The sequence below is a fragment of the Lepisosteus oculatus genome, chromosome 28, assembly GCF_040954835.1.
Source record: "Lepisosteus oculatus isolate fLepOcu1 chromosome 28, fLepOcu1.hap2, whole genome shotgun sequence".
NCBI classification, from domain to species: domain Eukaryota; kingdom Metazoa; phylum Chordata; class Actinopteri; order Semionotiformes; family Lepisosteidae; genus Lepisosteus; species Lepisosteus oculatus.
The window spans coordinates 4603710-4631683 of NC_090723.1; the positions used below are offsets into that span (position 1 = coordinate 4603710).

A 27974-nucleotide genomic window follows, 5' to 3' on the forward strand; every position below is an offset into this window, starting at 1 on the left:
TATATTTCAGAAGTGTTATATGCAATTTAATTTGCATTGTGAAACTGGGAAAGCCCTTTCATAAGTTAAAATCTATTTAACTACGATCAAAGTGCAGAATGTGTAATCGGATTGCTAAACACAGCCCTGCCAGGGGAATTCGTGGGCAATCCATTGCAGGACAGAGACAGATGTCAGGATTCTCATCACACAACAATCCTGCAAACGCATATAAAAGAACAAATTTGAATTACAGCAACATTTATTTAAATAGAAAAAGAACACTGACTCCAGATATACATGTTTGATCTGAGAATGCTCTCAGATAAAACTACATTTGTTTTACCTTTAAGTCAACAAATCACTAAACTGTGCACATCATCATGTAAGCCTAGATATATTTTTACCCCCCAACATGTAACAATATATTTTGCAAAAATGACATGACTGAAGTAGTTTGGTTTGAAGTATTGTGAACTTGCATATTCAGAACGTCAAAGGCTACTTAAATATAAGTTTCAAGGGTGCTGGTGTCAGCCTTATTAAATCTGATCAATATTATCCTTGTATTCTTAAACAGTCCACTCCTGACTATGAAACTTTGCTGGTTTTCTTTGCTGATAAACCTGTTTACTCAATTTGTCATCAGAATTACCTCATCTGTAACAACCTTGTTTCAACATACTTAAACCAAACAAAAGAACAGAACCTCTCCTACTTAGGGCCTTTCACATAAGAAAACACCAACATGACATCTTCATTTTTATTATGCACAAAAAACATCAAGTTATCAAGTTACCTGAATGAGTTGTCGAGGCCGTATGGTGCGCTAGAATTTAAAAATAAATCTGATTTTCATTTCAGTATTCTCATTGACGGTATCAACAATCATATGGCAGAAAGGTGTGAAATGTGACATGGTTATTTAAACATATCACAGAATAAAAATCCCCCAAGGCCTGTATTAAATTCTTGAGCCAAACTCCTTACCTATGCACACAACTGTAAAGGAAGAGATTAAATAGGCCTCATGCTTTGCACTGATAAGAGGGCGTGCACAATTAGGCATGGCAGATATACAGTATAAAGCTTATATGCTATAAAATCTCTTTATTACAATTGTGAGGGCAGAAAAACACTAGGTCAATTTCTACTGCTTTGCCTTACTGCTCAAGAAAAGTGCTACAATATGCAACCCCATCTCGTCTTTTTTAATAAAGTGGACGCCTGGGGCAGGCTGCTGAACAATAGATACGGCACTTCCTGCTCTGTTATTTTCCTACAACATATCTCCCCCTGCGAGGGCTTTTTTCCCCCCTACGGACATGTGCGCGACTTCTCCCACTGCGCAGCCTGGAGCTACGGAGGGCGAGCGCGCACGTGCAGGAGGAAGGGAGCCGAGGCGATTCCGAAAGCTCGGGCTCTACATTCTGTTCCGTCGGGAGGAACGGGTTTTTCCAGCCGCGGGGGCTGCACGGGCCTGTCGTCTCTCTTGTTCCTGCAAAAGAAGGCAAAAGCAACGAGGCGAAGCGCTCAAGGGGGACGGGACTCACGGGACCCCCTTCCTCAGCAAGGGAGACAGAGCAGACTTGGAGAAACCAACCAAGGCAGATCTGCAGAAAATGGTTCATTCCTCTTCGTGTGTAACCTGCCGTTACCTCCACCATGGACGGATGTTATTTCGGATCTCCCTGGGCAGGTAGTTATACGGGTTGAGAAGGAGTCACAGGGTGGGGGGAGGGGATGGGGGGGTTTCTTCTTTAATGTCACGAAAACGGCACGGGGGTGCCCCGCCGGAGAGGGGGGGGGCGGTCACTGTTCTTGGGACCCCCAGGATATGTAGTCGGGCCGGGTGGCGGCGCCGTACTCGTCGATGAGCTGCTGGACGACCTCGCGCGAGTTGTCCAGCTCGTCGAAGTTGTCCTTGAACACGTCCTCCTTCCGGAATTGCTCCAGGAAGGCCTCGCGCTTCCGCAGCTTGTCGTACTGCCTGCAGGTCCGCTCGAACAGCTGTAGACGAGAACAAGAGGTGAGTGAGCGCTCTCCGCTGGCTGGAGCTGCCGGGGGGGTTTTCACATTCGAAAAGCTTTAATACACTCGGTGTCACAACCGCCTTCGCAGGAACGAAAAACAACACTCGAAATAGCTCGAATACCCATACCAGGATGCTACCATAAGAGTAATTTAGGCTGCTTTTGGCAGTGGGAAACTTCCTAGTCTGAAAACAGGGGCTACTGACCATGGAGAACAATTTGTCTACCTAGCCGTAACTATTTGATCTTTTTGCAGAATTCAATCCCTGCCTGTGTAGCCATCCTGCTAGGGGAGTTTCTATTTTATTAATCACGTTAATCTGGAAGCTAAATGACATTGTTATCCCAGTTTAAACCAACCCAGCTAAACCCTAAGGGTAAAGTGAAAACAAAACTGAGCAGGATGGCACATTTCTAAACAAAATGTCAAAGAGCAAAGAGATTTAATTAGCTACTTCAAACCAAAGGGTTTTGCTGAAACATTCAGATACAGTGCAGCGATGCAAAGGCTGGCAAGACTGCTTACAGAGGAGATGCTGGTGTGGTTGGCCATCATGAGCCCACTGACACGGTGCGCGGAGGGCAGGTAGGGAGACTTCCTGGACAGAGCCACCTGAATACTGGCAGGACCCCAGGGGATAAAACTAGCAAGCTTCCTCTCTCGGATCCTCTGCAAGCTTTTGTGCACCTGGAATCACATGGCGTTTTGAAATTACTGCTCACGTAAAATGGTCAAGGGCACAATTGTCTTGTATTTTCTTAGTTTTTCAGTGGATTTACCAGGATCTGCTTCTTTGCAGATATCTGTGGCATATACATAGTACAGAATAGTTCTGCAACAAAAAAAACTACACACAAGTTATCAAGTGAATACTGATCTGGTATTTGAGTAGTTGCTGTATTACTGTATTTTCTATTTTTTATAAGCATTCTAGATAATTCTGAAAAGAAAACACCTGTAGGAAGATAAGAGATTTCAATAGACACTATCACAATATCTGAAGTCATGGATGTGGTAACTGGTCATTAGTCTTCTTTTTTTCCTGGCAACCAACAGTCTTGACATGTCACAATTTCTCGAGCGCAATCCTGTCTGTTAAGAATTAAAGTAAATGAAGAGGGGTGAAGCTGATATTGTGACTCAGGAAATGAAATACAGCCATCTGAAGTACGGACATCTGGCTTAAAGGAGAGGCACAACAGTCAGCTCTCTCAGCGGCAACAGTGCGTGCACTTAAGTGTCACAGACACATGACGCTGAATCACTTTTTAATGAAGCCTGTCAAATGCATTCCTTCTTAAGAGCTAATTCTCTGACAGAGACGCCCAGCTACAATCTGTGTCACCTGGAAAACTCTCAAACCCCAGAGGGGAGAGAGAACAGCTTGCACGCAGACCCTGCCCCTTGGACAATAGAGATCTGCTGAACAGCCCTAGAGCCATAGAACAATAAAAGCCCTTCAAACACGTCATCATTTGATGCATTACACTTCAGATTTGTACCTCAAAAACAATACCACAAAATTAAAACATCTGCACAATTTTATAAATGCTGATCGGCAAAAAAAAAAGCATCAGTTGTGAAATACTGCTGCAGCATAGTAAGAGACACCTATTACTGTAATATAAGCCTGCATTCATGTTAGGCATGTATAAATGTTACAAGAGTAGAAAAACGTGAAAAAAACTACAGGATCACATTCCCAAGTAACTACCAAGAGTAGAACGGCTATAGGGGTGCAAGATACTCCTGTGCAGCAGGACTGTCACAGCTGAATTGAGCTGAAAAGTGTCCTGCAGGCTGCTGTACCTGGGTAGGATCCACTTCTCCCTGGATGATATTGAGGATGGCGATGTAGCAGTGGTTGGTCTGCCTGTCCCGGGCTGTAGACACCATGACATTCTTGGGCTGCAGTAGCCGCCTCATCACATCCAGCACTGTGGTTTTCCGAACACTCGCCACCTGTCAGGCAGGCCAGAGCCGCAAGGGCAAAGATACAGAGTCCAGGTTCAGGCACGGGGCTCCAGCAACAGCCCATTTCAAAATGGAAAAGAAAGGACTTCTATACTATAGATTTTTTTTACAAAAGAAAGTTTAATACATACATCTTTCTCCTGTAAGCATATCCCCTTTCCATCAATGCAGTAAAGTTAGGACACTTTTAAATACCGCCTTCTTATTGACAGGCATTTTATGTAGGGAGCCCAATACTTGGCCCCCCCCCCAACCGTGGTTTTGGGGACCCCCCAACACCTAGTGATTTTTTTTCTGGCTGAGCACTTGAATTGAATCCTTCAATTAACAATTAACAATTGGATTAACAAGGTGCTTGACTGAAACGGTTACAAGATTATTTTCAACTCTAAACCTGGAGATCTCAGGTTATTTGTGAAAATAAATAGTTTAAAAGGCAACCTGCAACATGTTTAAAGACTGGACACGATCAAAGAGTTCAAATCAATCCTTCTAGGAAGCAAGAGAAATTTAAGTTGACTGTAAATTAATAGGTTTTAAAAGTCCTTCAACACAAAACCACCTCCCTGGCATGCATTAGTAACACCAACTTCAACGAAATGACAATCCACACACAAAAACACAGGCACATTTAAAGATTATTTACCCAATTAAAGGACAATTTGTTCAATGTTTTTCATCTTTGAAGAAAAAAGCTTTGTAAATACACAGTAAGGAAAAGTCTTCTCAGGCAATCTCAAGTTCTTGGTGGGTGGAAATCTCATACTTTTTCACTCCAAAGTATCAGAGGCATTTTTAAACATTCAAAATGACACCTTCATCATATAAACAACTAAACTGTGTGTTTTGGACATTTGTCACACCTAGTTTGCACTCAGTTTTTTAAGTTAGTGTACTCATAGCCAAATCAAAATCTAATCAGCAGAGTTTATGTCCACGTCAAGCTAACAATTGCTCATCACAAACAATTTAGCATATCGTTTTAGAAATGGCATGATTTCATAGGCAGAAGAGAATTCTCAACAATAATTTCTAGCTAGTTCTAGCTTACCGATTGGTCAGTAGTAAGAGGCGTGTAGCCAGTCATGAGGAAGTGAAGGCGGGGCGTGGGAATGAGGGATGCAATTAGACCAATCAGATCATTGTTCATGTAGCCAGGGTACCGCAGGGTGGTGGTACTTGCAGACATGATGGTAGAGACCTGTTACAGGGGACAGAGTGGCCTTAGGTCATGAATATAGCCAAGTGAGAAATTCAGATTGTACTGGACCCCCTCTGAAGGGATCTCTCATGAGTCAGAATCCAAATTTAGAGCCTCCAGTTGGAATATATATAATAAACTTCCAATAAGAGTTTTATGAAGCCTCACACACTTCAACCAGTTCTGATACCTCTCCTGGTCTAACTGTCAGCTCTACCTCTATTTAGTAATTTCCGTTATAAAAGTCATTTATGAAGTCAAAGTAATATTATTTCTCTTCTTCCTTTACATAACTAAACAGCTAAAAATATTTCCAATTGAACAGCTTTAAAACTAAGATCACAATATTTTAAGTATTTCCCATGCAAAATGTGAACTATAGCACTTTGAAGCAGAAGTTGGTTTGTAACATGATGAAAACTGGCAAGTGGACAAAGAAAGGGACATTTAGCAATGGATTGCAACTTGTCCTGAGACGACCTTAACACACCACATGACTACACCAATTTAATGCATGAGAACACAAGTGACAAATATGAGGATCTAATATGAGAATCCTGTGACTTCTTGCTTAGCCGAGTTGTTAATAGCAAGTCCCTTCAATTGTCGTTGTTAAGAATTAAGCCACACAGTCATCTTATTGTTTAAAGCTTGTAGCAATAGCTACAAAATGAACATTTCTGCACAGGACATGGAAGAGAACGGGTTTGTGACAGTTTTCTAAACGAGTGAGGAGATTTAGGGTGACAAGTAAGATTCTTACAGGAACAGAAATTAGGTGTTAATCTATTCTAACAGGTTATCCAGATACCACAATCAAATAAGTGTCCCAGATTTTAGTTTTGGAAAAGGTTCCTTTCACCAAACGCTCATTTTCTCAAAATGTAAGAAAAACATCTGAGCTTTCACTTCATGGCCTCAGGATTTGGTTAGACAAGATATTGTAATACATTGGCTATAAAGAATAAAACTCAGCACATTCCTTTTCTTATCTGACATTATCCAAACAGAGGCAATATTTAGAATTACACCCCCTTAAACTATAATTATGAACCATAAAATTCCACACTGAAATTCACGGGTTACTTCTTCACCACTTTAATGTGGGCTCTGCAATGAGCAGTTACGTGACAGCCAAAGTTTGCTGCCCTTCCTCAGTCATGATGCAACGAGGGAGGAAACCTGCCCAGTGCCTGCAGCAGCTCCTTACCAGCTGGTTGATCTGAGAGAAGGAAGGGTTCTGAATATGCAGTCTGTCAGTGGCTATGCGGTTCAGAGCTGTGTTATCTAGCACCACCTAGAGAAAGAAAGAGGCAAGGAGAGACACAGGCAGCACAGGCACAGAAAGAGTGAAATAAGGATTTGGATTCTAACCACAACCCTACAGCTGGAGGTATCAACTATTATAAACAATATCCCTTTTGTAACCATTGTGCTCAAGGCCAATCTGTTCTGGTACCAGGAGAGCACGTAGAATTTTATTTGTCACTAATTCGAAATAATTACAGATGAAGTCCCATGCCTGTTCACTGTTTAGATAAAATGCATTTTCCGCCACTTATTTTGGAATTTGCATTCTAGGAACCAGTAATCAGCACACTGACGTCGGGAATGCGATATTTACAGACCCTTAAAGAAAAGGCTGCTTGTGTGTTAAATAAATCCATCAAGCAACTGCCTAACAAATGAGCAGCACAGTCCTGCCTTACAGACGGCTATTGTCCTCACTCTGGCTCTGTGATGCACAGCACGCACTCCACTTGCTCCACCTTGAATGACCTAGACTCTGCAACTTGACTCAACGTGAAGCGTTGAAATATAAAAAAATGCTGCTTTAGAAAAGGTGGTGAATTGTAGCCAGCAAATGTGAACATTACCAAATCATGAGGAAGCATCCAAAAAACAAATTTAAGAAACTTGAAAAAAGGACCAAGACCTCATAGAGCAATATATCTCTTTCACCAGATGGCTGCCGAGAGCAGCAGGTCTATGTTAACGCTAGAAAGACCTTCAGTCTAGTCAACCTACATAATGAAAATGTTATCATATTTTGCAGGGGGCTGCCAAAATGTACCATCCCATATTCAGTGTCTTATAACCAGATTGTGTAAACATGCTCTAGTTCACAAGAAGACCTCTGCTTACCACACAGTCTGCATTCTGAGTCAGTCTTTTCAGCGTCAGCAGAGAGTTATATGGTTGGACAACAACGTCACTCATCTCATCCTGGTTTGGAAACACAGAGTAGGTCTGAACCAGCTTCTTGGGATACCTAGCAGTCAATGTGGCAGAGAAAGAGAAATGTGAGCTATACAGTAGCTCCAATAAAAAGTTCCTTGAAAAATCCAACATGTAAAATAAGTAACATACATGTTGTCTTTCATTATTATTATTTAGCATTATTTCATTATGCTAAATATTGCCAAGGTAGTAATCTCAGAACTTAAATACACTATAGTACAAAGTCCTGGATTAGATATACATGAAACCTAAAAAATTGGACATAAAGTAATAAGATTTTAAAATTTTAGAACATGGCAACACCTTCAAGGTTTGAAAAATAAATTCCACAGAGGGTTGGTTTCCAATACTATCTCTTCTCAGATGAAAAGATACAAAATCATTTTATTTTACCTCCTTAGCATGTTCCTGATTAAAAAAAAATCTTTATTTTTTTTATTTCACTACACCCCATTGCAAGAGTATAGCTATTTACTCTTGCGAAAATATCACGACAAAAAAAACACTACCGGTAATATAACAGCACCATTAGTACCAGAGAACTTTAGTCACAGAAGAAGAAAGACACAGATACAGGTTAATACTTATAAAACCCTAACTCTGAAATGTAATAGCTGTGCCTTAGCACAATCCTATTCCATGCCATTGAGTACACACCTGTCATTTAACTTCTCCAGCAGATACGAGCCCAGTCCTGAACCTGTTCCACCGGCAATAGAGTGGCACAGAACAAAGCCCTGCAATATCAAGACATACCAATCTTAACCAGATAGCACAGCAGAAGGCTTGTAACTTTCTGCCACAATACAATTCAAATGGACAGATGACTGTTCCTGCTGTCAGGGTACAGACACATACACAAATATTAAATTGCATCCCCTTTCCCAAAAAGGAAACACTTCTTCACTTGAAATCCTGTGCACTAATCAAAAAATCCCTGTTCATTTCTTAAGAGTGAGATCTCACTCACTTTCAAACATGGGCATCAAGGATAAAGCCTCACAAGAGAGCAATTGCCTATATCCCACATGTGCCTAAACAGTTCTCTGGAACTGTTTAAGTGTTCCAGAGACAGTCTGCTCCTCCCCACAAATAGTGGCCTTACTGTGCTGTAATCCAGATGGTCCTATAACGCACACACTCTAGTCCAAAATCACCACCAACATCCCTCCTGCCACGCCCCACAGCCCAGCTTGCACACACAAGAAAATATTAAAGGGTTATAAAAAGAAACGCAAATGGTTGTGCAAGTCTATATTGGGCAACAGAGCATACCACTGGTGTTGTTTTAAAGTCTAGCAGTTTTGTGGCAGTGAAAAACAAAGGTGCCATAATATACTGAATGGCAGCCTTTTCATCAGTGATAACATCTGCAAGCTGAGCTTTGATGGATTCATGTTTTAAGGTTCTGTTAGGCATGGCCCCTTTTAAACATAGTGAAAAAGCATGCTAGCTTTTGCTGTGCTGCTACCATAAAATTGTTGTTTTACACGTCAAAGGCATATGGAGGCAATCAGGAAATGTTTAATTATGTTCTTGGCAAACGATCCAACACAACATCCACATCCCTCAAGCTCAGAAAGTCCTTCTGAAGAAAGAGGAATAAACCTTTATTTTATTTTTTTATAACTGGATGTAGCGGAACAGGTTGTAAGTATTCGTCACCAACCAACATGGAAGGACACTGCTTTGTGAAAATGAAAAAATGATTTCATAAACAAGTGATCTGAAATTTCCAGCAAAGAAAATCACAGACCTTTTTTATGGCTTACCTCTAAACTGTCACTTCCATCGGCCTCTCTGTCTATGATGTCAAAGATATCTTCATGAATTTTTTCACCCTGAAATTAGATTTTTGTCTTTAACCTATACTTACGTACATTAAAGATTCACAGAGATTAAATCTTACAGATTTTCTGTAGAACATCTCTAAATTGATATACTTGATCTATCATGAACAAATTAAAAGAAACATCTGCCGATGTACTCAGTCTCTAGTAACATAGGATTTCAGATTATTAAAACAAAGTCCTGTAACTGACAAGCTGTATTAACTAAAATTAAGCATTTTTGTATAGGGCAGGTGTTTTTTAGATCGTTATATTCTATATTTATTCTTTGAAAGCATTAACTAAAAATCTGCTTCCTTGTGCCCTTGAATTAAAAGAACACTTGTAGCAAATCGAAAAGTGACACGAGTTTGGATGTTTCACGTTCTTCCACTTGACAACTCCTACATTTCTGTGGGTGTTTTCAACTGCATTCCCACATGACGGTACCTGAGAAAATCCACTGGCCCAGTTGTTGCCAGCCCCCCCTCCGTGCTCGGAGAGGTAGATGTTTTCGGGGTTGTACAGATTGGCGTAGGGGGAGTTGAGAATGGAGTGAATGACTCGGGGCTCCAGGTCCAGTAGCACAGCCCGAGGGATGTAGTGCTCATCGTCTGCCTGGCAGTGGCATGGAAACAAAGAGCTTAATAATAATAATAATTGCTTACACTTATATAGCGCTTTTCTGGACACTCCACTCAAAGCGCTTTACAGGTAATGGGGATCCCCTCCACCACCTATGTGCAGCCCCACCTGGATGATGCAACGGCAGCCATAGTGCGCCAGAACGCTCCCCACACATCAGCTCTCAGTGGGGAGGAGAGCAGAGTAATGAAGCCAATTCACAGATGGGGATTATTAGGAGGCCATGATTGGTAAGGGCCAATGGGAAATTTGGCCAGGACACCGGGGTTACACCCCTACTCTTTTCGAGCAACGTCCTGGGATTTTTAATTACCACAGAGAGTCAGGACCTCGGTTTTACGTCTCATCCGGAGGACGGCACCTTTTTACAGTATAGTGTCCCCGTCACTATACTGGGGCATTAGGACCCACATAGACCGCAGGGTGAGCGCCCCCTGCTGGCCCCACTAACACCGCTTCCAGCAGCAGCCTTAGTTTTTCCCAGGAGGTCTTGGTAATAATTGCTCATGCATAAAACAGCTCTGGTGAGACTGCCATCAATAAACTTTAAACCACATTATAAATCACTCGGGTGAGTTTACTGGAGTATCTGTTTTGTGTTCAAGAAACGATTAGTGCAGACATACAACAGAGAAATAAACTCTACTTCTTGCTCTCAGAGAGCAGTCACTTAAAAAGCAAAGGGGGTGGAGAAAAATCCACTTAAGTTTTCACAGGTGCTGCGCTTTTTGCAGTCAGCGCTGAAAGATGGAAGTTAAAAAACCTTTCATAAGTAGAATTATTTCTGCAACTTCAGCACTTACAAAAAAAAACAAAACATAATCATGACACCAATCAAGAATTACTCAATTGCACCACCTAAAGGCTACTCATGGAACAGTAATGAGAGACATACTACTTTTCCATTGACTGTATATTTTTTCTATACTGTAGGAGTGCAGAACGAAACTTTACAGTCCTAACAGTAGACAGATTCTGACTTAAGCACTGTATTACTATGTGTCCTTGGTAGGCGTTCTTTACCTGGTAGAAGAAAACATCCTTTCGGTCAGTGCCTTCTGTGGCGAACTCCTCCACGATTCCCTCAGGACTGATACCATGCTCTGCACAGAGCTGCTTCCAGAACTCAAAACCAACTGCAGAAAGCACACGAGCAAGCACTGAGGTCACACAACCCAGCAGAGAAATACACAGTAGGCTCCTACCCTGCAGTGACAACAGCACACACCTCTGGAGTAGTGATGGAAATAAGTGCACTTACATAGCTGCCTTCAGCACCAGTTTAGGTACGATGACTTATACTGGGAGGCAAACTAACACAACAAACACCACTGGCTCCACCAGTCATCTGTCATGTTTTAATGACATTCAGCATAAGGACATGCCCCTTGGGACAGAAAAGAGAAAATCAACACTGCTTGAGGACACGTTATTTTTCTTACAAATTAAAAAGCTAGTAAATGTGTTGGGCTGTATGACAAGTTCAAAGAGCCCCTAGGTGACAAGAGAAGAATTTGTCTCTTGACAGTAAAAATACTGACAATTCCCATATTTAAAGAGGGGATGATATAGCAATGCATTAGAGGAATCCTACCCTGTTGGGCCCCTGAGCAAAGCCCTTCACCCCAACTGCTCCAGGGGTGCTGTATAAATGGCTGACCCTGTGCTCTGACCCCAAGCTTCTCTCCCTGTCTGTGCGTCTCATGGAGAGCAAGCTGGGGTGTTCGAAAAGAAATTCCTAATACAAGAACTTGTATATGGCCAATAAAGTGATCTTATCTTATTTTTCCACTACTGTAATGTTACAATGACACGAGGCACAATCTCTTTACCTTAAATTAGCTGCTTTATAATAGAAAACTCAGACATGTTCCAAAAACTGAGTTACCCTTGCGCAGTCAGAGAGATAAACCAGAGGTTGTTTAGGCAATAATATTTCACTATAGATTTTTGTACTATTCTTTTTAGTCTTTAGGACTGCTCTTATTAAATACACCCAGCACTAGGAATTAATACATCACTCAATAAGCAAAACATAAGGAAGAGCAGCAAATAAATGACACATCGATATTTTGAAAACATAACAGAAGTAAATATGTATTGTCTATTCATTATTGGTGAACGCTATGAACCATCACTGAAGACCTTTGGAAATGTTAATTATGTACTACTCTGTAAATCAAAAATAACTGAAGAATAGCTAAGCACGTTTCCTTGCTCTTTTCATCTCCTGCTTATCACATCGCATGCATGTCACAGCTAAAAAACAAAGCGTTGCAATAAATCTGACATTACATAACGATAAATGCGGATGCATCTCAGTCGATCAAAACTGGATGTAACCTTTTTCCAAACTATGACCCAGCTGGAAATTTGGCTTTTTAGTGGAAATCGGAAGCTTCGTGCATCTGGTGTTTAACAACACCCACAGTACCCTTAAATAACCGTTTTTCATTTGCAGGCTATATAATACCATTAGTAATGCATTGAAACTTGAAATAAAATATTTTATACAAAATATGCAAGCTTCTTTAATCGTTAACTTCAAATCCCAACTCCGTCATCTCCATTAAGACTTCACTGACATGTACATTACACTGCTGGGCCTAGTTATAACTGAAAGACGAGAGTCATACATTTACATTAACTGAAAGAACCCCAAGGGTCCTGCGACACTCACTCTGGTTCCCACACTGTCCCAGCTGAAGGGTGATGATTTCCCGAGGCATCTTCTCTCATTAGTGGATCGTCCAACGTGTTTTCCAAACTGATCGGACACAGGACAATCAGTTACAGTTGTGTCAACAGCAAGTGCCGTGTCCCGCTTAGCAACCCCCTGAAAGCGCTCAATCGCCGCCAGACCCACTGCGCCTGCGCCTCGCTTGAGGAGCCGTGTTGTTTTTCCGGTTTCAATAACTTTATTGATAACTTAATAACTTTACATGCAAAAACCAGTCACTGTGGCATCACGCATTTTTGAATGGGCTGGGACGACGTATTTCAGCTAAACGTTAAAGACAGAACAATTATACACCGAGAAATAAACTCGTTCAATAATGTTAATAGAAATGTTCACTCGTGTTTTAGATGTTTGCGTTTTCATGTGACTGTTAATTTTTCTGGAAATGATGTATATCCACGAATAAGAGTATTAAAGCTTTATTTTATATTGCGCCTTTTAAAGGCTCTTTTCAAAGCGCCTTACAGGAAAAATAGAAAAGCATAGTTAAAACAAATGAAAACCGTAAGACAGGAGATACCAAAATTGGCACTGTAGTAGAAAATGCAACAGGAACAAGACACAGACACCAAATAAATAACCCCCCTCTATGAATTGGCTACATTACTCAGCTCTCCTCTCCACTGATATCTGATGTGTGGGGAGCATTCTGGCGCACTATGGCTGCCGTCGCATCATCCAGGTGCTGCTGCACACTGGTGGTGGTGGAGGGGATCCCCATTACCTGTAAAGCGCTTTGAGTGGAGTGTCCAGAAAAGCACTATATAAGTGTAAGCAATTATTATTATTATAAATACAAGCAGATACACCAAAGCCTTTCTGAAGGATGCCTATATTGCCATCTTTATATCTAATAGACAAACATATGTAGAGTGAATTTATGAACCATCTCTATTTTTCACAAAGTCGATACGAAAGGTGTACATTACGATAGAAATACAGGGGGGGCGTCTCGTGGCACTAATGCACCAAGCCATTTTCATAATTAGCCCGGCTTCAAGTTGTTGTTGGTTTTTTTTTTCGTGCATTAAGTTATTAATAATTTACAGCCAGGGAAACTGCCACGGGGGGGGGTCTCGCTCTGCACAACGGAGCCGCGCGCCTCCGACTGGCTTGCGCTGCGCGTTCGGAAGACGCCAGGGCGAGCGCTACGGCGAATGCACGCGTACGGCATTTGAGTAAGCAAACACCAGCGCTCCTGATCCCGCTTACGCCATATTGGGAGTACGCAAGGGACGATTCAAAAATTACCGATGACCCCTTCCAACGGCAGGAGATCGTGACTGCGGGCGAACAGGGGAGGGGAAGAGGTGGGGGGGGTGAAAAAACCCAACACGATCGCATCAATGGGAGTTTCCTTGATCCCGGGAAGTGCTGGAGAAGCCCGCACATGCTGAGCCTTTTCTGTCCTGAGGATTTAGAGGGAAAACAAAACCCACACACCTGCAGATGAGCACCTTTTGCGATCAGGACACAGACCTGGGGCGACACAGAATGACAGTGCCTGGCTTGGGCACGTCTTAAAATTAACCAGGTTTAGCTGTCACGGTTGTTGTTGTTGTTGTTGTGGGTTTTTCTTTTAACAAGACACTGTCGTTCGCATCTGTGAGCTGGCCGTGTGACCCGTAACTCGGATACTGCTGGATCCCCCTTCCCGAGGTGGGAGACTCCGGTCTGAAGCAATCGATTTAAAAAAAAATCATACTCGAGGGTTAAGGGTCCGTTGCTGGGGTGCGCGTGTGTGTGTGTGTGTCGGGGAGGCGGGTGATCAACATAATCTACGTGCAACACACACACACGCAAAAAAAGAAAAATGGCGGAAGACCAAACGAAAGCGGCGCCGGGGGCTGGAAGTGTGGGGCTGCGGAGCCGGCCGGGCTCCAGCGAGAGGGACAGCCAGGTCCGAGCGGCCGCGGCCCCTCTGCTGGACACCCTGGGGCCCTACGAGCCCGTGCTGACCTACCTCCAGTCGGTGCTGGTGTGGGACAAGCCGCTGCACAGCGCCGCGCTGTACCTGCTCGTCAACGCGGCGTTCTGGTGAGTACAGCCCTCGGCAGGAGGGAGGTGACAGAGACCTTTCACTTAAAAACGATAGATCTGTCCTCCCCCCAGCTGCTTGCGCATGCCGTGGTAATTGGGAGTTATGGGTCGTCAATTTGAGACGATAAACGGGCGTCTCGGTGGAGGGTGTGTTGTGGGAATCCATTAAACTCGGGTGCGTCGCCTTGCCTTCATTTCAGGATAAGGGACTGTGCAGGTTCTTGCACGTTAAGATACAGTAGGGTTGCAAATCCCGTCTCCCTCGCCCCTCCTTCTTGTGCTGACTTGCGGGTCCAACCGGATCATTTTGTTTCCAGTTGGGAAGCAATTGAGCAGGTACCAGGATTTGACAGTCCCGGTCTGTGCTTCAGGGTGAACCCGCGACAGTAGGTACTACTTCCTGTGGGTTTCTCTGTCGTCTTGAAAGATCGGGTAGTTTCAAGGTTAGGCCAAGAACAGTGCATCACGGTTTTACACTGGGATCTTCTGCACCAGTGCAGCTAAATGTAAACCAGTTCGGGTGGGGAGCTGCGTCAGCATGCGTAGCCTGCAAAAGAACGAACAGTAGGTTTATTCCGTGCTGAAAAGAGGAGAGAGAAACCACAACGTCTGGGCTGTGGAGTCTTCTTTGGGTGTCAAATTTAAAGCAGCACAGCATTTCAAAGTGATAATGTTCCTCTAGGGCTGTGAGCCCAGGAACTCTAGTGGTTCGGTTCTGTAGGGGGTGGGTTTTGAAAAATCAGAGGATACAATGTCAGGAGACGGGGACAGGACTATGACTAGAGTCAATGATGAAGAAGGGGTTAAATTCCAAACTGTAGTGATCTCAGGATTGGTTAACTTTTAAGAGATGTCTACTGTATAATTTTGTGAACAACCGCAGATGCATAAAGATCTAGATTCCGAACCACAGCTCTATATGAGAATGATATAAAAAAAAAAGTTTTGTTTTTTTTCCTGGGACACTCTGCTTTCTGCTCATGATCATCAGCCCAAGGCAAGGCAGAGTGGGGAAGTGATGCTCAGAGCTCAGGCATGTGAACTTTATTTGATTAACCAGTCTGACAGTCATCTGTGTCACAGCGCATTTTCAGTAAGCAAACTGCATCTCAGTGCAGTGCTGGAGAAGCACTTTATCTCATGTGCCAAGAAAAGCTGGTGCAACGACATTTTTTTATCCCAGTATATTTTCTAAAAATAAGATAAGTGCATTTCATAACTGAGGTTTGGAAAAGCAGGAGGAAAACGCGGCGTCTTTGTTGCATGTGAAATTGTGGGATACTATGCAGAATTCCAGTAACGCCTTAGATAAGCAAACTAATTAAGTTTACTCTACTTCATGATATAGCAGTAATTGGAGTTTTTGTTCCTCTGATATTTATCAGTGTACTAGTGTAGTTTTTGGTAAATTGTAAATTAATTGACAGAACTGTGAAACGTGTTTCAGTAGTGCCTGTGATTTCTATTAAACGTCATGCACTATGGAATGGTCAGTGCTTTGATAAAAGCATATCCTTGCTTTACATAGACAAAAACTAAACAAATAATATTGACAATGCATAGAAATTTAACAACACTATATGTTGATGCACTGTCTCTGCCTCACATTTAAGGGAACTAATGTGCTATCCCTCTACCACAGCAAAAATAATGAAGAGTCATCCAGTGGGACAGCAGAACTTGAATATCACCCAAGACATTGCCTACAGTTCCTAATTATTTGAGAAAGGGTGCCATTGATAGCTTCAGTATTTGTCTGTGTCAGGGAAGTAAAGGCTTTAGGATCTCCTTTGTGAATGGTTAACAAATTGCAGTGTGTTATTAATTGACAGCTTTTACAATGTTAAAATACAGAATCACGCATCCTTTTTTTCCCCTGCATAAGCAGTGTTCTTCATTGTTCAGGCGTGTGACACTGAGTCTACCCTAAGCATTGCCAAAGCGGTCCTAAGCCATTAATTTCCACTCATTCACTTACAATAATTGATTCCCTGACACGCGAGGCTGGGCTAAATTTCTTGTGCCCAGAAAGGAAACTTACATAAAAACCTGAATTACTAAATGCTTAAACAAAGCTGGAAGGTGCAGAATGTGAACCCGCTTCAATTTAATTTCCCACTTGCCATGGAACCTTGTCTGATATATTTTGAATTACTGTTGTAGCGTGACCCAGTGAGAAGTCTGTTGGCATGACTTTGTGTGGTTTGTTTTTTGTTTGCCCGGGAAGTCATTGCCTAACCTGTGAGCTTGTGCAGTCCAGGGGGATTTCCATCCCATTTCTTCACAGTATTACCTTTTTCTAGATTTTTTTGGGGGACACAAATAGCTTGTTACCAACCTGCCTGTTGAGTTCTCCAACCAGCTAGCCCGGTCGTGCCTCTTGAAAAATGCACCTGTGATGCTTCCTGTACTATAAAGCTTGGTCTCTGCTGAGGACAAAATTGCACTGAAAGTATAAGGAAGAGCAGGAGTGCTTGTCACTGATATTATAGGCCCATACACTCCCAGATCAACCAGGACCAGGACCTGGTGGAGTTCCTTGGTGTGGACTATTTTGAAACTCCTCCTTTACCCTGTGCAGACATGACTGGTCTGAACAGTGAGGTGCCTTCTGTACCAGCAAGGAAGGGCAAGTTAGCAAACCCGGAAACACATCTGCACAGTGGGAGCTCTGAGGATCTCACCTGTAATGCAGTGAAGCCTCTGGACCTGCGCCTGTCTGACTGATGAGAGGGTTCAGTCCATACTCCCTCACCACAGGGGTATTGTTCTTCCTCCCTCTGCAGGTTTTTTGCCTTGACGTCTCTGCGCCTGGTTTTCCTGCTGTCCTTTGGCCTGGCTGTTGTTGTATGCATCGACACCTGGAGAAACAGAATCTGGCCTTGGATCCGAGGTAAGACTGGTCTCCTGTGCCTTTATTTCCTTTCTGAAGATGTATTTTTGCCAAAGATCAAGGTCTGTGCACTGGGTTTAGTTCAGGGTTAAGTCTTAAACGACAGGGAGTAAGCATTCAAGGAAATGCATGTTTTTGAGCTGATTAATAGGAAACTACAAAAAAAGAGGTGAATGCTTATATTGGGACGGTGTGATTAGTGGAGTGCCTCAGGAATCTGCATTAGGACCAAGTTCCTATCCTGATTTATATTTTGTGGTCTTGTTCTGACATAGTTGATAAGTCAGACTCACAAAGGACACCAAACAATGAGGATTAGCAAACAGACTGCAAAGGAAAAAGATATTGGCAACATGTTACATATCTAGCAGATGGCAAGCAGAGACAAGTGGGGGGTGGTACATGCAGGTGTCAAATCCTACAAATATAAATTGGTAAAACTCTGAGCTTGAAGAAGCTGTGTGATAAAGGTCTAGGGATTTATGTTGCCACATTATTTTCATCTCCTTAACAGTGTGGATTGTTATATATCAGATATATAGTTAAACGTTTAGAACTGACATCACCTTACAGTATACAATGTGTTGAAGTTTACGATGTACTGTTAATAACGTTTAGAACTTAGAGACGTGTTTTTCTTTCTCTTTACAGTCAAACAGAAAGATGAGCCTGACAATGAAAGGTATGTATCTTTTTTCAGTCTGATGGTATTTTAAGCCCTCTCAGAAAATAATTTCTCAACATTATGAAAATGTGGGTTTTGGTATACAGTAGCTTAAGCAGAAGATGATGCCAAATGAGTGACACATTCTAACCCTTCCTCTGTCAAGTTGCTGAGCTTGTAATGGATTCCTTTTGGGTTCTAGAGCTCAGCAGTAGCCTCTTACAAAGACTTGATGACCAGATACACACAACTGTCTCTAGGCAGTTACTGGCCTAATCTTTGGTCCTAAACATTACTCTTTCTATATTTCTATATCACATAGGGGTTGGGACCCGATTTGGATGTGGCTATAAAATGTATGTTTTGGGAGACAGGGAGTGCAAGACTTAAGTGACATTGATCAGGTTTGGTTGTACAGGAAATTAAATGAAAGGCATTTATTTTGTATGGTGGCATGTTTTGATGGGCAAATAGTTGAAGTCTGACCCAAACAGTAATGGATTGATAGTGCTGCGGTCATGTGCTATCAGGCGATCAGAGCGTGTCTTCCTGTTTGTCAGCTGGGGCCTCGTCCACCCTGGGCTGCTCAGTGTACCTGAGCTTTGTCATCACATGGCAGAAGTGTGGGTCACAGCAGCATCCTTCACCAAAAGCCTGCTGCATTTCAAAAAGCATAATCCTGGCAAGGTGAGCTCCATTTCAGCCTTTTGTATTCATTTGCTCGTTTGTGTAAAAGTGTCATTTCCTGAAATAAGTGTAGTTGTGATATCAAATAGCCTTTTGTTACTTACAGATGCTATTAAACCTGATCTGATATCTGGATTTCTGAAGTGTGATGGGTGGCTGGTCTCTCAGTTTTGTCTTCTAGTTTGTGGCCTCTTCACGTTTTTAGCGGTGCTGGGGCGCTATGTTCCAGGACTTTTGCTCTCGTATAGTCTTGGTGAGTAGAACTCTTGTCATGCTGTCTTGGGGAAGCTAACCTGGGAAATTGTCCCCGTCTCCTTTATATATATATACAGGGCAAACTGGATATGGCCATTGCACCTGCTGGCTGTAGTGTGGTACTAAGGACATGGAGTTCTCAGCATGTGATACTGAAATAATCAGAGAAGTAATAGTAAATAGCAGTGTTGGAGGTCTAAAAGTCCCGCATGTTTTCTTTCATGAATAAAACTGAGGTAGTTTATGTGAAATATGGAACATCAGGCATTCAGGAATCATTCACCGATCAGCGCTGATCAGTCAGGTAAGCGATGGACAGGGATTTGTTTGAAGAATTAGTTTTTCTTTATCAAGTAAGAGTTTACAGAGAGCTAGAAAACTTGAGGGACTGTGGATTAATTGATTTACTTCCTTTTATTGTCCCAGGTGGGAAATTTGATTTGCAGGCAGTTTAAAGACATAACACAGTACATTTAACACAGCATGAGCATATTAACAAATATGCAACATACATGTATGTTGAGAAAGAAAAAATATTAATAAAGTAAAACATTGCGATCAATTGTCCAGATCCTTTAGGTTACAAATTAAGCAGGTTAATTCATTTGCCATTGTTGGTCATTTATTAACATACCAATCCTCTAGTATTGACACTACAGCAAGGTCAGTCACCTCTCCATGAGAGAAGCATTTCTATAAGACAACACAAAACACTGATGTCCCAATAAAAGTGAATGACAATTTCATAGTCATTAGAATAGATGTAAATCTACAGATTGTAATGCTAGGAATGAAAAGCAAGTTATCTGAGCAAGCTGTGCCTTTGTGATTGTGAAAACAGCATTTTAAAACAAGAAAACGTTTGGTGATGTTCTTTATCCTAAAATCACTGAACTTTAAACCCTGATGTGATCTGGGACCTAAAGCAGTTGGCAAAGTTTCCCCCCCCACCCCCTTCTCAACTCAGGAAAAACAAAACTGTGCTGCTCCCCAGACGCAGTCTGAGAATCGACGTGTAGGTGACGCCAGCAGTGCTGCAGTGCTGAGGTCTCTCTCTCTTTCTCTCTCGGGCTCTGTGCCAGTGCTGGGAGTCCTGCTGAGCCCCCTGGCTGCATATCACAGGGTGGGACAGAAGATCTGCACTTGGCTGGAGCCTGCCCTGCTGAGGCTGGACTTCAGCGTCCGAGGATACATGATGTCGAAACAGAGGGAAAACCAGTGTGAGTGTGCCAGTGGTTTCTATGCGGGATACTCTGTATGTGGGATACTGCACCTTCCTGTGCATATATGTCTTTTATAATCATCCCTAACTTAAATTGCTCATTATGACTTAGAGCTTTTGGTAAAATGTGATGTTTTTCCACATCTTGGCATCTGCTGTTCTTGAGTTTGCATGAGCCATTGCTTTCTAAGACAGGAAAACTGTTCCAGCACGATTTTGGTCCAGAAAGCCAATGTTGAGAGGATGTGGTAGGCAAACAGCTGAGCGGCACAGTGCTCTTGAGAGCTGTCAGTGCCAAATCACGACACTGATGTCTAAACAAGACAGACAGACCGCCATGCTTGTTCTCCTCTCTCCTCCCTGTAATATTTCACAATATTTTTCCCTTTGTGAACAAGCAATTTAGAATGGTAAATATACTGAAACACTCACTTGGAAATTGTGCAGAGAACGCAAACTGTCTATATATAATAAAATATGATGGCACCCTGTCCCCCTTTTAGTTTTCCAGTAAGTCAGCCACCATTACATGGGCTGGGAGGGACACAGAGAAACAGGGTTTTATCTTTGATGGTATTTGGAGCTTAATCTCTGTAAAGCCCTCCCCCCAGCATTCCTGGCAGAGAACCGCTCCCGTTAGCGATGAAAAGCTGTGTGAGCGCCTCTCCCTTCTGAATGGCTGCCAGAGGACTAACCCCTTTGTGCTTCTCGGCGCAGTTCTCCGCAGCCCGCTGGGCCCAGGCCCGCTGGCAGATGGGAGCGACAGTGAGGAGGAGCTGGCCGCGTTTTGTCCCAAGGTATAAAGATGAAGAATGCACTTCTAAATATACCGGCTTGTGTTAGTGCAAGAACAAAAAAGCGAAAAGCACCTTCAGTTGCTACAGAGGTTGCTAGTCATGCACTGAACAGGAGAATTTGTAGGTTTTAGTTGCAGGGGAATTGTTTTAATAACTAGCTGCTGTAGTACATATATAAGTCTGGTACAGAGCAAGTCAGAGATACAGCCCAACTTGAGTAATGGGAATAAAACAAAATATGCATATCACAGCCTACTTTTTATATGCAAACCGACACTGGGAACTATATTGTTTTGTACATTGTACAGTGATCGTGAGGTCTCCTTTCCCTCTCCTGACAGTAGGACAGGACATGTACTGTATGTTTAGTGTCCCAGCTTTTGCAAAAAAAAAGGGACTGGACACTTGTCCAACTGTCTGCCCTAAGCAGAACTGGGTACCCCTGTGGCTCCTGTGTGAGGTGTTGTAGTTAAAGGTGCTCAGGACATTACAGGCTCATTGACTCACGTACTGTAGCAGAGGTTTTCCCAAGGGTGAATCACCTCTTCCTTCTTCCCACAGCTGGATGATTCCATAGTGGCCAAGGAGCTGGCAATAACGGATTCGGAGCACTCCGACGCGGAGGTGTCCTACACGGACAATGGCACCTTCAACCTGTCCCGGGGCCAGACTCCGCTCACAGAGGGATCTGAAGGTAATGGCTGTTAGAGTTGTCCCTTGGGCTTTCTTGTGACGTTGCTCATGTCACCCCTAGGAAGCTCTGACACGCTCACCACTGCCCTGAGCTTACACTTCATTTCTAATATCTGAAACAGAAAGGGGAAAGACGTCATGTACTCTGAAAACGGCAGTCTGGACAGGTGGTTTAAGTGTCTGTTTCTGAGTTTGGAAAAGGGTGGTAAAATAAAGCATCTTCCACGTTAATATCACCCTGGTCTTCTTAGGAAGGCAAGTTTGAAATGTGTAGCTGAAGGTTTGGGATGGGTACTTACCTGAAAGAGAAGAAAGTTCTAGGTGGAGGTTTCGCAATTGTATCGTCCTTTTTATGCTTCACTCATTTTCTTTCTTGTTTTAGACAAGCATGTTCGTTGCTTTTTAAACCAACGAAAATACAGGATGCATGAATTGCATAATAAAGTAATGTTATCGGACAGTGTTTCGTCCGAGAATAATTTATGGAAAAGGGTCAATGCAGCTTTTCCAGTCCTCTTCCCACGCCCCTCCCAAATCTTCACAAAAAGGAGTAAAACTAAAGGTGTTTCCCTCCTTTTTTTCCTATCAGTTTGATTGTCATTGTTTTTTTATGTATCCACCCCACTGGCAATTGGAACCAGCAGTTATTTTGGAAGAGTTAGCTCTGTACCAACAGCTCCACGCTCAAGAGAAAATACAAAGTGTTATTACGCCCCTTGGGCACGCTTGTCTGGAGAGCCACTCATCATTCGACTCTCTTTGATGTGCATCCTGTCTAACCCTGTCGGAACTATAGCCCCAGTCGGGGGTCATTATTGTTTAAGCCAGTCAGTCAGGAGCCCACTTCATTTTCCACAGCCAAAATATTGTCTCTCTCTCCATGTTTAGCATGGAATAAACCTTTACCTGTTCCAGTTCATTTTAATGTCTCTTCGCGTGTTTCGAGACTTCTTAATGAGCACAGTGTGGACCTGTCCCTCCAGACTTGGATCGCCACAGTGATCCTGAAGAATCCTTCGCCCGGGATCTCCCAGACTTCCCTTCCATCAACCCCGAGGCCACGCTGCTGGATGACGACGACGACACCAGCATCGGGATTCCCAGCATCGGGATGGCCGCCGCCCCCGCCCGCTGGTCCCTGTCCCACGAGGACACGCTCCTCTACTCCGACCAGGAGGACGCCGACGGCGAGCCGGCTCCGAGCGGCCTGCTCCCGGCCCGGAGCCTCGCCGACGACATCGCGGGCATGATCACCAGCAACATGATCCAGGCGGTGCTCACGGGGGCCGCCCAGCCCCCAGCCAGGAGGGACAATCCCCAGAGGGCTCCCCGGGGCTACCACCAGCAGTCCAGCTCCGAGCTGGACACCGACCCGGAGGGGGACGATTTCGAGATGCTGGATCAGTCGGAGCTGAATCAGATGGATCCCCTTGGGTCCTCCAGCCGGTCGGGCCAGCAGCAGCAGCAGCAAAAAAATTCTGGATCGAGCTTTCTCTCCAGCCTGCTGGGAAAACCACAGTAAAACCATTTTTCTGTGTAGCGTAAATGTATACATATCAATGTGTTGTGCTCTCGGTGTGGCTGTGGTTGTGTGTTAAAAAGTGAGTGGGGGGGGTCTGTGTGTGCTGTTGTGAATGTATGTGAGGTTTTGGTGACCAAGGCCTCAGTTTTGGTCCCCTTTAATATCACTGTGAATTTATGTCTTTTTACATGAGTTCCTTCTTCTACATCAGCACTTCCTCCCTGGCTCCTTTGTAGTAGGTGGAGTGACTTCAAAATGAAGGATATAGGCAGGCTTGGCTATAAGGCAGGCATCTGTTGATGAGTGCACATATAATCAAAGATAAAAATCATCTTGGAGTGATGTAACTGCAATAGCATTTTTAGAATGAGTACAGTACTGCTTCCTTTGTTTGCGGACAGCTTTCCGAGATCTAGTGTTTTTGTGTTTATGAGGGGCAAGTGGGTTTAGAAAAAGAAACTTGTTGCACTTTCATTAACAGCTTTTCATTTTGCATGATTGGGACAATAATACTGGGACTGAACACAGACATTGTGCAAACAGGCTGTATGCTGAAATGTGCAATTCAAATCTGATGAGTTCTCCTTCCTGAAAATCCTAATGAAATCTAAAAATGGATATATTATCTGCAAAAGTAAAATTAGCCTTCAAAACTGATTTTAAGTTCCCAGTCCTCACAATATTGAACTGTTTATAGCCATAATGCAAAATACTGTTCCCACAGTGTTTTGTTTTAAGCAGCTCTTTAACCACGATCTGCAGTGTAAGTAACCATAACATGTCAGAATTTTATTTACAATATTTTTAAATTTAAATTCCCAATAGCCAGCATAAGTGTTTTATAACAAACTTAATGCTATCTTTTTTAAATCATAAAAATGTTTGAGTGACATTCTGCAGCACTCTTGCTGTAGGATGACTGACAGATTTTTCAGTTCTGATGCAGATTTGAAGACAAGGATGCACTAGCCTTTGCTCATGAACACACTTCCACAGCCCCTCACTGAAACAGAACCTGACTGAGCCCCTTTACTGATGCTGAGTGCATGGCACTCTCTCAGGCCCTGGGTCTGTGTCTGCTGCTTTGTGAAGCCCCAACCCATGAATGTGTGCTTGAACAGTATGAGCATTTGTTTGTGTGTGTATATGAGAGAGAGAATTTCTCTGTATGCTGCCTTGAAGCCACTTTTTGGAAGATACTTAGCAAAGTGTGATTTGATCTACGTTGAGTTGCAGGAAATCCTTACTGTATTTTAATTTGTTGCTCTAAATACAACATGAAGGGAAGATGCTAGTTCTGACACTTTCAGTTATACCTTCATTTTTTTTGTGTGGGACAATACACCCGCTCGGACCTCTCGTTTCAGCACTAGAGATATACGGGAGATTACACATAACTGACATGAAATCATGTGACCTGCGGCACAGCTCAGCTGCTGTGGTTTAACTATCGGCCATCGAGATGTCGGTGTATGAGTGTACACAGAACAAGCCCTGGGGAATGCTGTGAAGCAATAAACTCTGCTGCTGCTGCTGTTTTTTTACATTTTGTTTTGTTTTGCCAGCATGTAGTTAATGGCAGTGAAAGGTTCCAGCAGTCTGACTTGGGGACAAACAGATCACAGCAGCAATAACACCCTGAAATGAAAGGAAGAGCCCCCTGGCTGAACGAATCAAGTTAGAACCGGCCCCTCTGGTCTCTCGATGACACCAGAACCCCGCGGCCTTTTGTGTGCTTGGGAGGCCTGTAGCGCTTCAGGCCGGAGACCTGCCTGTCCTCCAGTCTGTGCTGAAGCCTCGTTGCCAGACTCCTTTCCCTGCGATACGCATGAGGAGGGTCGCGAAGGCGGGCGGGTCGCTCTCCCGTGTGCGATTGCGGGTTTCAAAGCTGTGAGCTACGCCCTGAAAAACACACCTGGCTCCTCCAAATCGGGTTTGTGTAACAAAAAATAATTGACGATTGTAACAAAACCACTACCCTTTGGTCAGCTAGAGTGAAACCTGTTGGTCTGGAGGTTGAGTCTCTTTTCGATGAGCAGCACTTGATCATGCATTCAGTATGAAACAAGACAGCTGTGATGTTGAAACGATGTAACATTGACAAAGCTATGATGTACAACTGACAGTGTCTACTTCAGCAGCCCATTCCTCCATTAACTTGTCTTATTGCACGAAATATGTTTTACCATACCTCTAGTGTTTGCGATACAGTATTTTAAATGTTTTATTTATTTCTTATCAACTGCCGCTGAAAGGCAGTTTTTTTTTCCATATATGTCAGAAGCTGTGCTAAAGCTTAGTTCGGGTTAATTTTTTGTTCTTGTACGAGTACAGACGGAAAATTAGCCAAAGTTACGCAATACAAAAAAGAAGAAGCCCTCTGATAATTCAGCTTTTCATGCAGTAAGTAGGTTAGCTGAAAATTATTTAAAGTTTGTGGTTTAAAAAGGTGTACCTATTATACCAGTGTCAATTTCTATATTATTCTTAGACTGGTTGGGAGAGCAGTAAACTTTGGTTTTTCATGATAGAGTGATTTCCTTTAAAGGTACACTGTACTGACACCACATCTCTGCATCGTCCTGTCTGCTATTTTTGTAGAAGTGTGATGTGGAATTTTCCAGTGTTTTATTACGTTTCATATCTAGGAGGAGTCAAAAGGTAAAAGGAAAGCTGTGTGTTGTTTTACCATCATTTGTCCAGATATTTGTTGCTTTGTGTTTGGAAACCCTTTTCTGATGGAACTTTTGCTCTGGACCTTTGCAGCTCTGGTAGTTTAGCAATCTGAACAACAAATTGTTCATTTTCTGAGGATTTCTGTATGCACTGCAAATTGCTGGATTATCTTTAAATTCGGGCAGCAAGACATTTTAACGTGCACTTTAGCATAGCACTTTCTGATCATTTAATGAAGCCCTTGGAGAATTATGAATGGCTCAGGAAAGGTGTAGTTGGGTATAGTGAATGCTTGCTATCTAAATTATCGACAGATCTGAAAAACTTGCAGACAGATTGGTGTGCATATGCTTCGCCCTTCCTAATTAAGCTGATGACTGCCAGTGGCTCCCAATGTGTTTGTGGAGCAAAAGGGCTACAATGATTCGACACCTTAATTTTGTTCTGTATTGTGATCCTTGGATGCTGGGGAATTGGCTGCCCCACAAGGGCAAAGTCCAATTGGATGCCGCAGAGCACAAGACAAAGGGTGTGAAAGATTTTCTCTCTTCTTTCCTTCTTTAAGACCACAATCAATTTCTTGCCTTTCAGGAGATAATGTAAGACCGTTGTTTTTTTGGATTATATGTATTTTCCATAATGAGGTGTCACCTTCCTTTTCCTATTTATTATTCAGGCTCCAAGTCTAGTCTTTAAAAGAAATTGTACTACCATGCGCTGTACCAAAGCCTTTAGTCCGGCACAGTTTTCACAAATAAAGGCCTTGATATGGTGGTGAAATGTTGTGCAAAAGTCATTCATTTGATGTTTGTTAGAAGCTTGTGAACAAATTTCAAGAGGGAGGAATTATTGTGAAAAGCAAGCATCAAGTGAGACTCCTTTGTTTTAAGCATTCCAAATTAGGTTGTGACCCACTCCCTGTGCTTTGCTTTATGTATGTAGTTTGTTCTCTTATAGGCTAAGCAGATCTGCATTTTTTACCACCTTTTCTAATTGCAGTTACAATTTTGTATTGCTAAGGACATTCAAGATAACATGTTTACAAATTGTCTATAGTGCTACTTCTGTGAAAGGTGAGTTCTAGAAAGTAAATCGTGCTCTATAGTGTGAATATGTACAAAGCCATTTAAAATCATTAAAGTTTGTTTTTAATCAGAATAAAAGTGTTAACTTACAAATGCAGCTGATGCACCCTATTGTGGTAAACGTAAAGGGGGAATTGTTTTTTTCTCTGTACCAGTTTTTAATCTGCAGCATGACTAAACGTAATTTAGATTACAATTCAGATGAATTATTTTGCCTAGAGTAAGCAGGATCAAACTTAAATAGAACAGGCTACTGTATAAAAACAGGAAAAAAAACATTGTGTTGTAAAGAAAATATGGTTTGTTCTGTGGTGATAATCTTAGTACATAATAGATCATTTGTAGAACAGCAGATTTCCTTTATTGCAGAAGAAGCCTTGTCCAGTACAGCCTTCTTGGGTTTTTTTTTTAACACGGAAAAGGAAATTCGAAATAAAATCGATTCAGTACAATCCATCCATTCAGTACAGTGTGACAAGCGATTCTTTCAAGAGTGAGGAGCTGCTGTTCTACACAAAGTGTGGAATCTAAAGTAAACGTGTACAGTAAAAATGGCTCTCCAACTCGTCCCTTCCTTACCCCAGTAATCTGTTTTTGATATGTTTTGATGTGGAAACCTTATTAAAACAAGCTCTGTGTACAACACATGCGTCAGACATTATATGCGTACTATACTGTATTCTAAAATACTGAATTGTCTTAAAATGTAAAGGGTGGAAAAAATGGATTCATGTCAATCTGTGGATATATATATATAATTTATTTATTGGTCTCCAACACAGTATTCAACAAGGTTA

At 42.6% G+C, this 27974-nt stretch overlaps 2 protein-coding genes across 3 annotated transcripts; one reads left to right on the forward strand and one right to left on the reverse strand.

Moving 5' to 3' along the window:
* Nucleotides 1-223: 223 nt before the first annotated feature.
* tubg1 (tubulin, gamma 1) lies at nt 224-14696 on the reverse strand. 2 transcript variants are annotated; one of them, XM_069185590.1, is made up of 12 exons: nt 14607-14696; nt 12584-12670; nt 10927-11039; nt 9709-9876; nt 9202-9270; nt 8087-8166; nt 7334-7460; nt 6399-6485; nt 5039-5188; nt 3823-3975; nt 2539-2700; nt 224-1989 (listed from the first exon to the last, which is right to left on the reverse strand). In XM_069185590.1, exons 2-12 carry the CDS (start codon nt 12630-12632, stop codon nt 1792-1794), a joined length of 1356 nt encoding a protein of 451 aa, XP_069041691.1. In that variant the 5' UTR covers nt 12633-12670; nt 14607-14696; the 3' UTR covers nt 224-1791. The 2 variants fall into 2 exon arrangements, with proteins under 2 accessions (XP_069041691.1, XP_069041692.1); XM_069185591.1 differs by lacking the exon at nt 14607-14696 and adding an exon at nt 14087-14177.
* retreg3 (reticulophagy regulator family member 3) lies at nt 14457-27820 on the forward strand. The gene is made up of 9 exons (XM_069185589.1): nt 14457-14680; nt 17470-17576; nt 18228-18258; nt 18801-18927; nt 19096-19180; nt 20265-20402; nt 21122-21201; nt 21763-21895; nt 22878-27820. The coding sequence occupies exons 1-9, from the start codon at nt 14457-14459 to the stop codon at nt 23414-23416; spliced, it is 1464 nt and encodes a 487-aa protein (XP_069041690.1). The 3' UTR covers nt 23417-27820.
* Nucleotides 27821-27974: the final 154 nt, after the last annotated feature.

Coding starts and splice junctions, on each gene's coding strand:
- tubg1 (XM_069185590.1), bottom strand. CDS start 12,632: ATGCCTCGGGAAATCATCACCCTTCAGCTGGGACAGTGTGGGAACCAG. Junction 9,877..10,926: donor AGGATGTTTTCTTCTACCAG/GTAAAGAACGCC, acceptor TGCCACTGCCAG/GCAGACGATGAGCACTACAT. Junction 7,461..8,086: donor CTGGAGAAGTTAAATGACAG/GTGTGTACTCAA, acceptor ATTGACTGCTAG/GTATCCCAAGAAGCTGGTTC.
- retreg3 (XM_069185589.1), top strand. CDS start 14,457: ATGGCGGAAGACCAAACGAAAGCGGCGCCGGGGGCTGGAAGTGTGGGG. Junction 18,259..18,800: donor GATGAGCCTGACAATGAAAG/GTATGTATCTTT, acceptor CCTGTTTGTCAG/CTGGGGCCTCGTCCACCCTG. Junction 18,928..19,095: donor AAAAGCATAATCCTGGCAAG/GTGAGCTCCATT, acceptor CTGGTCTCTCAG/TTTTGTCTTCTAGTTTGTGG.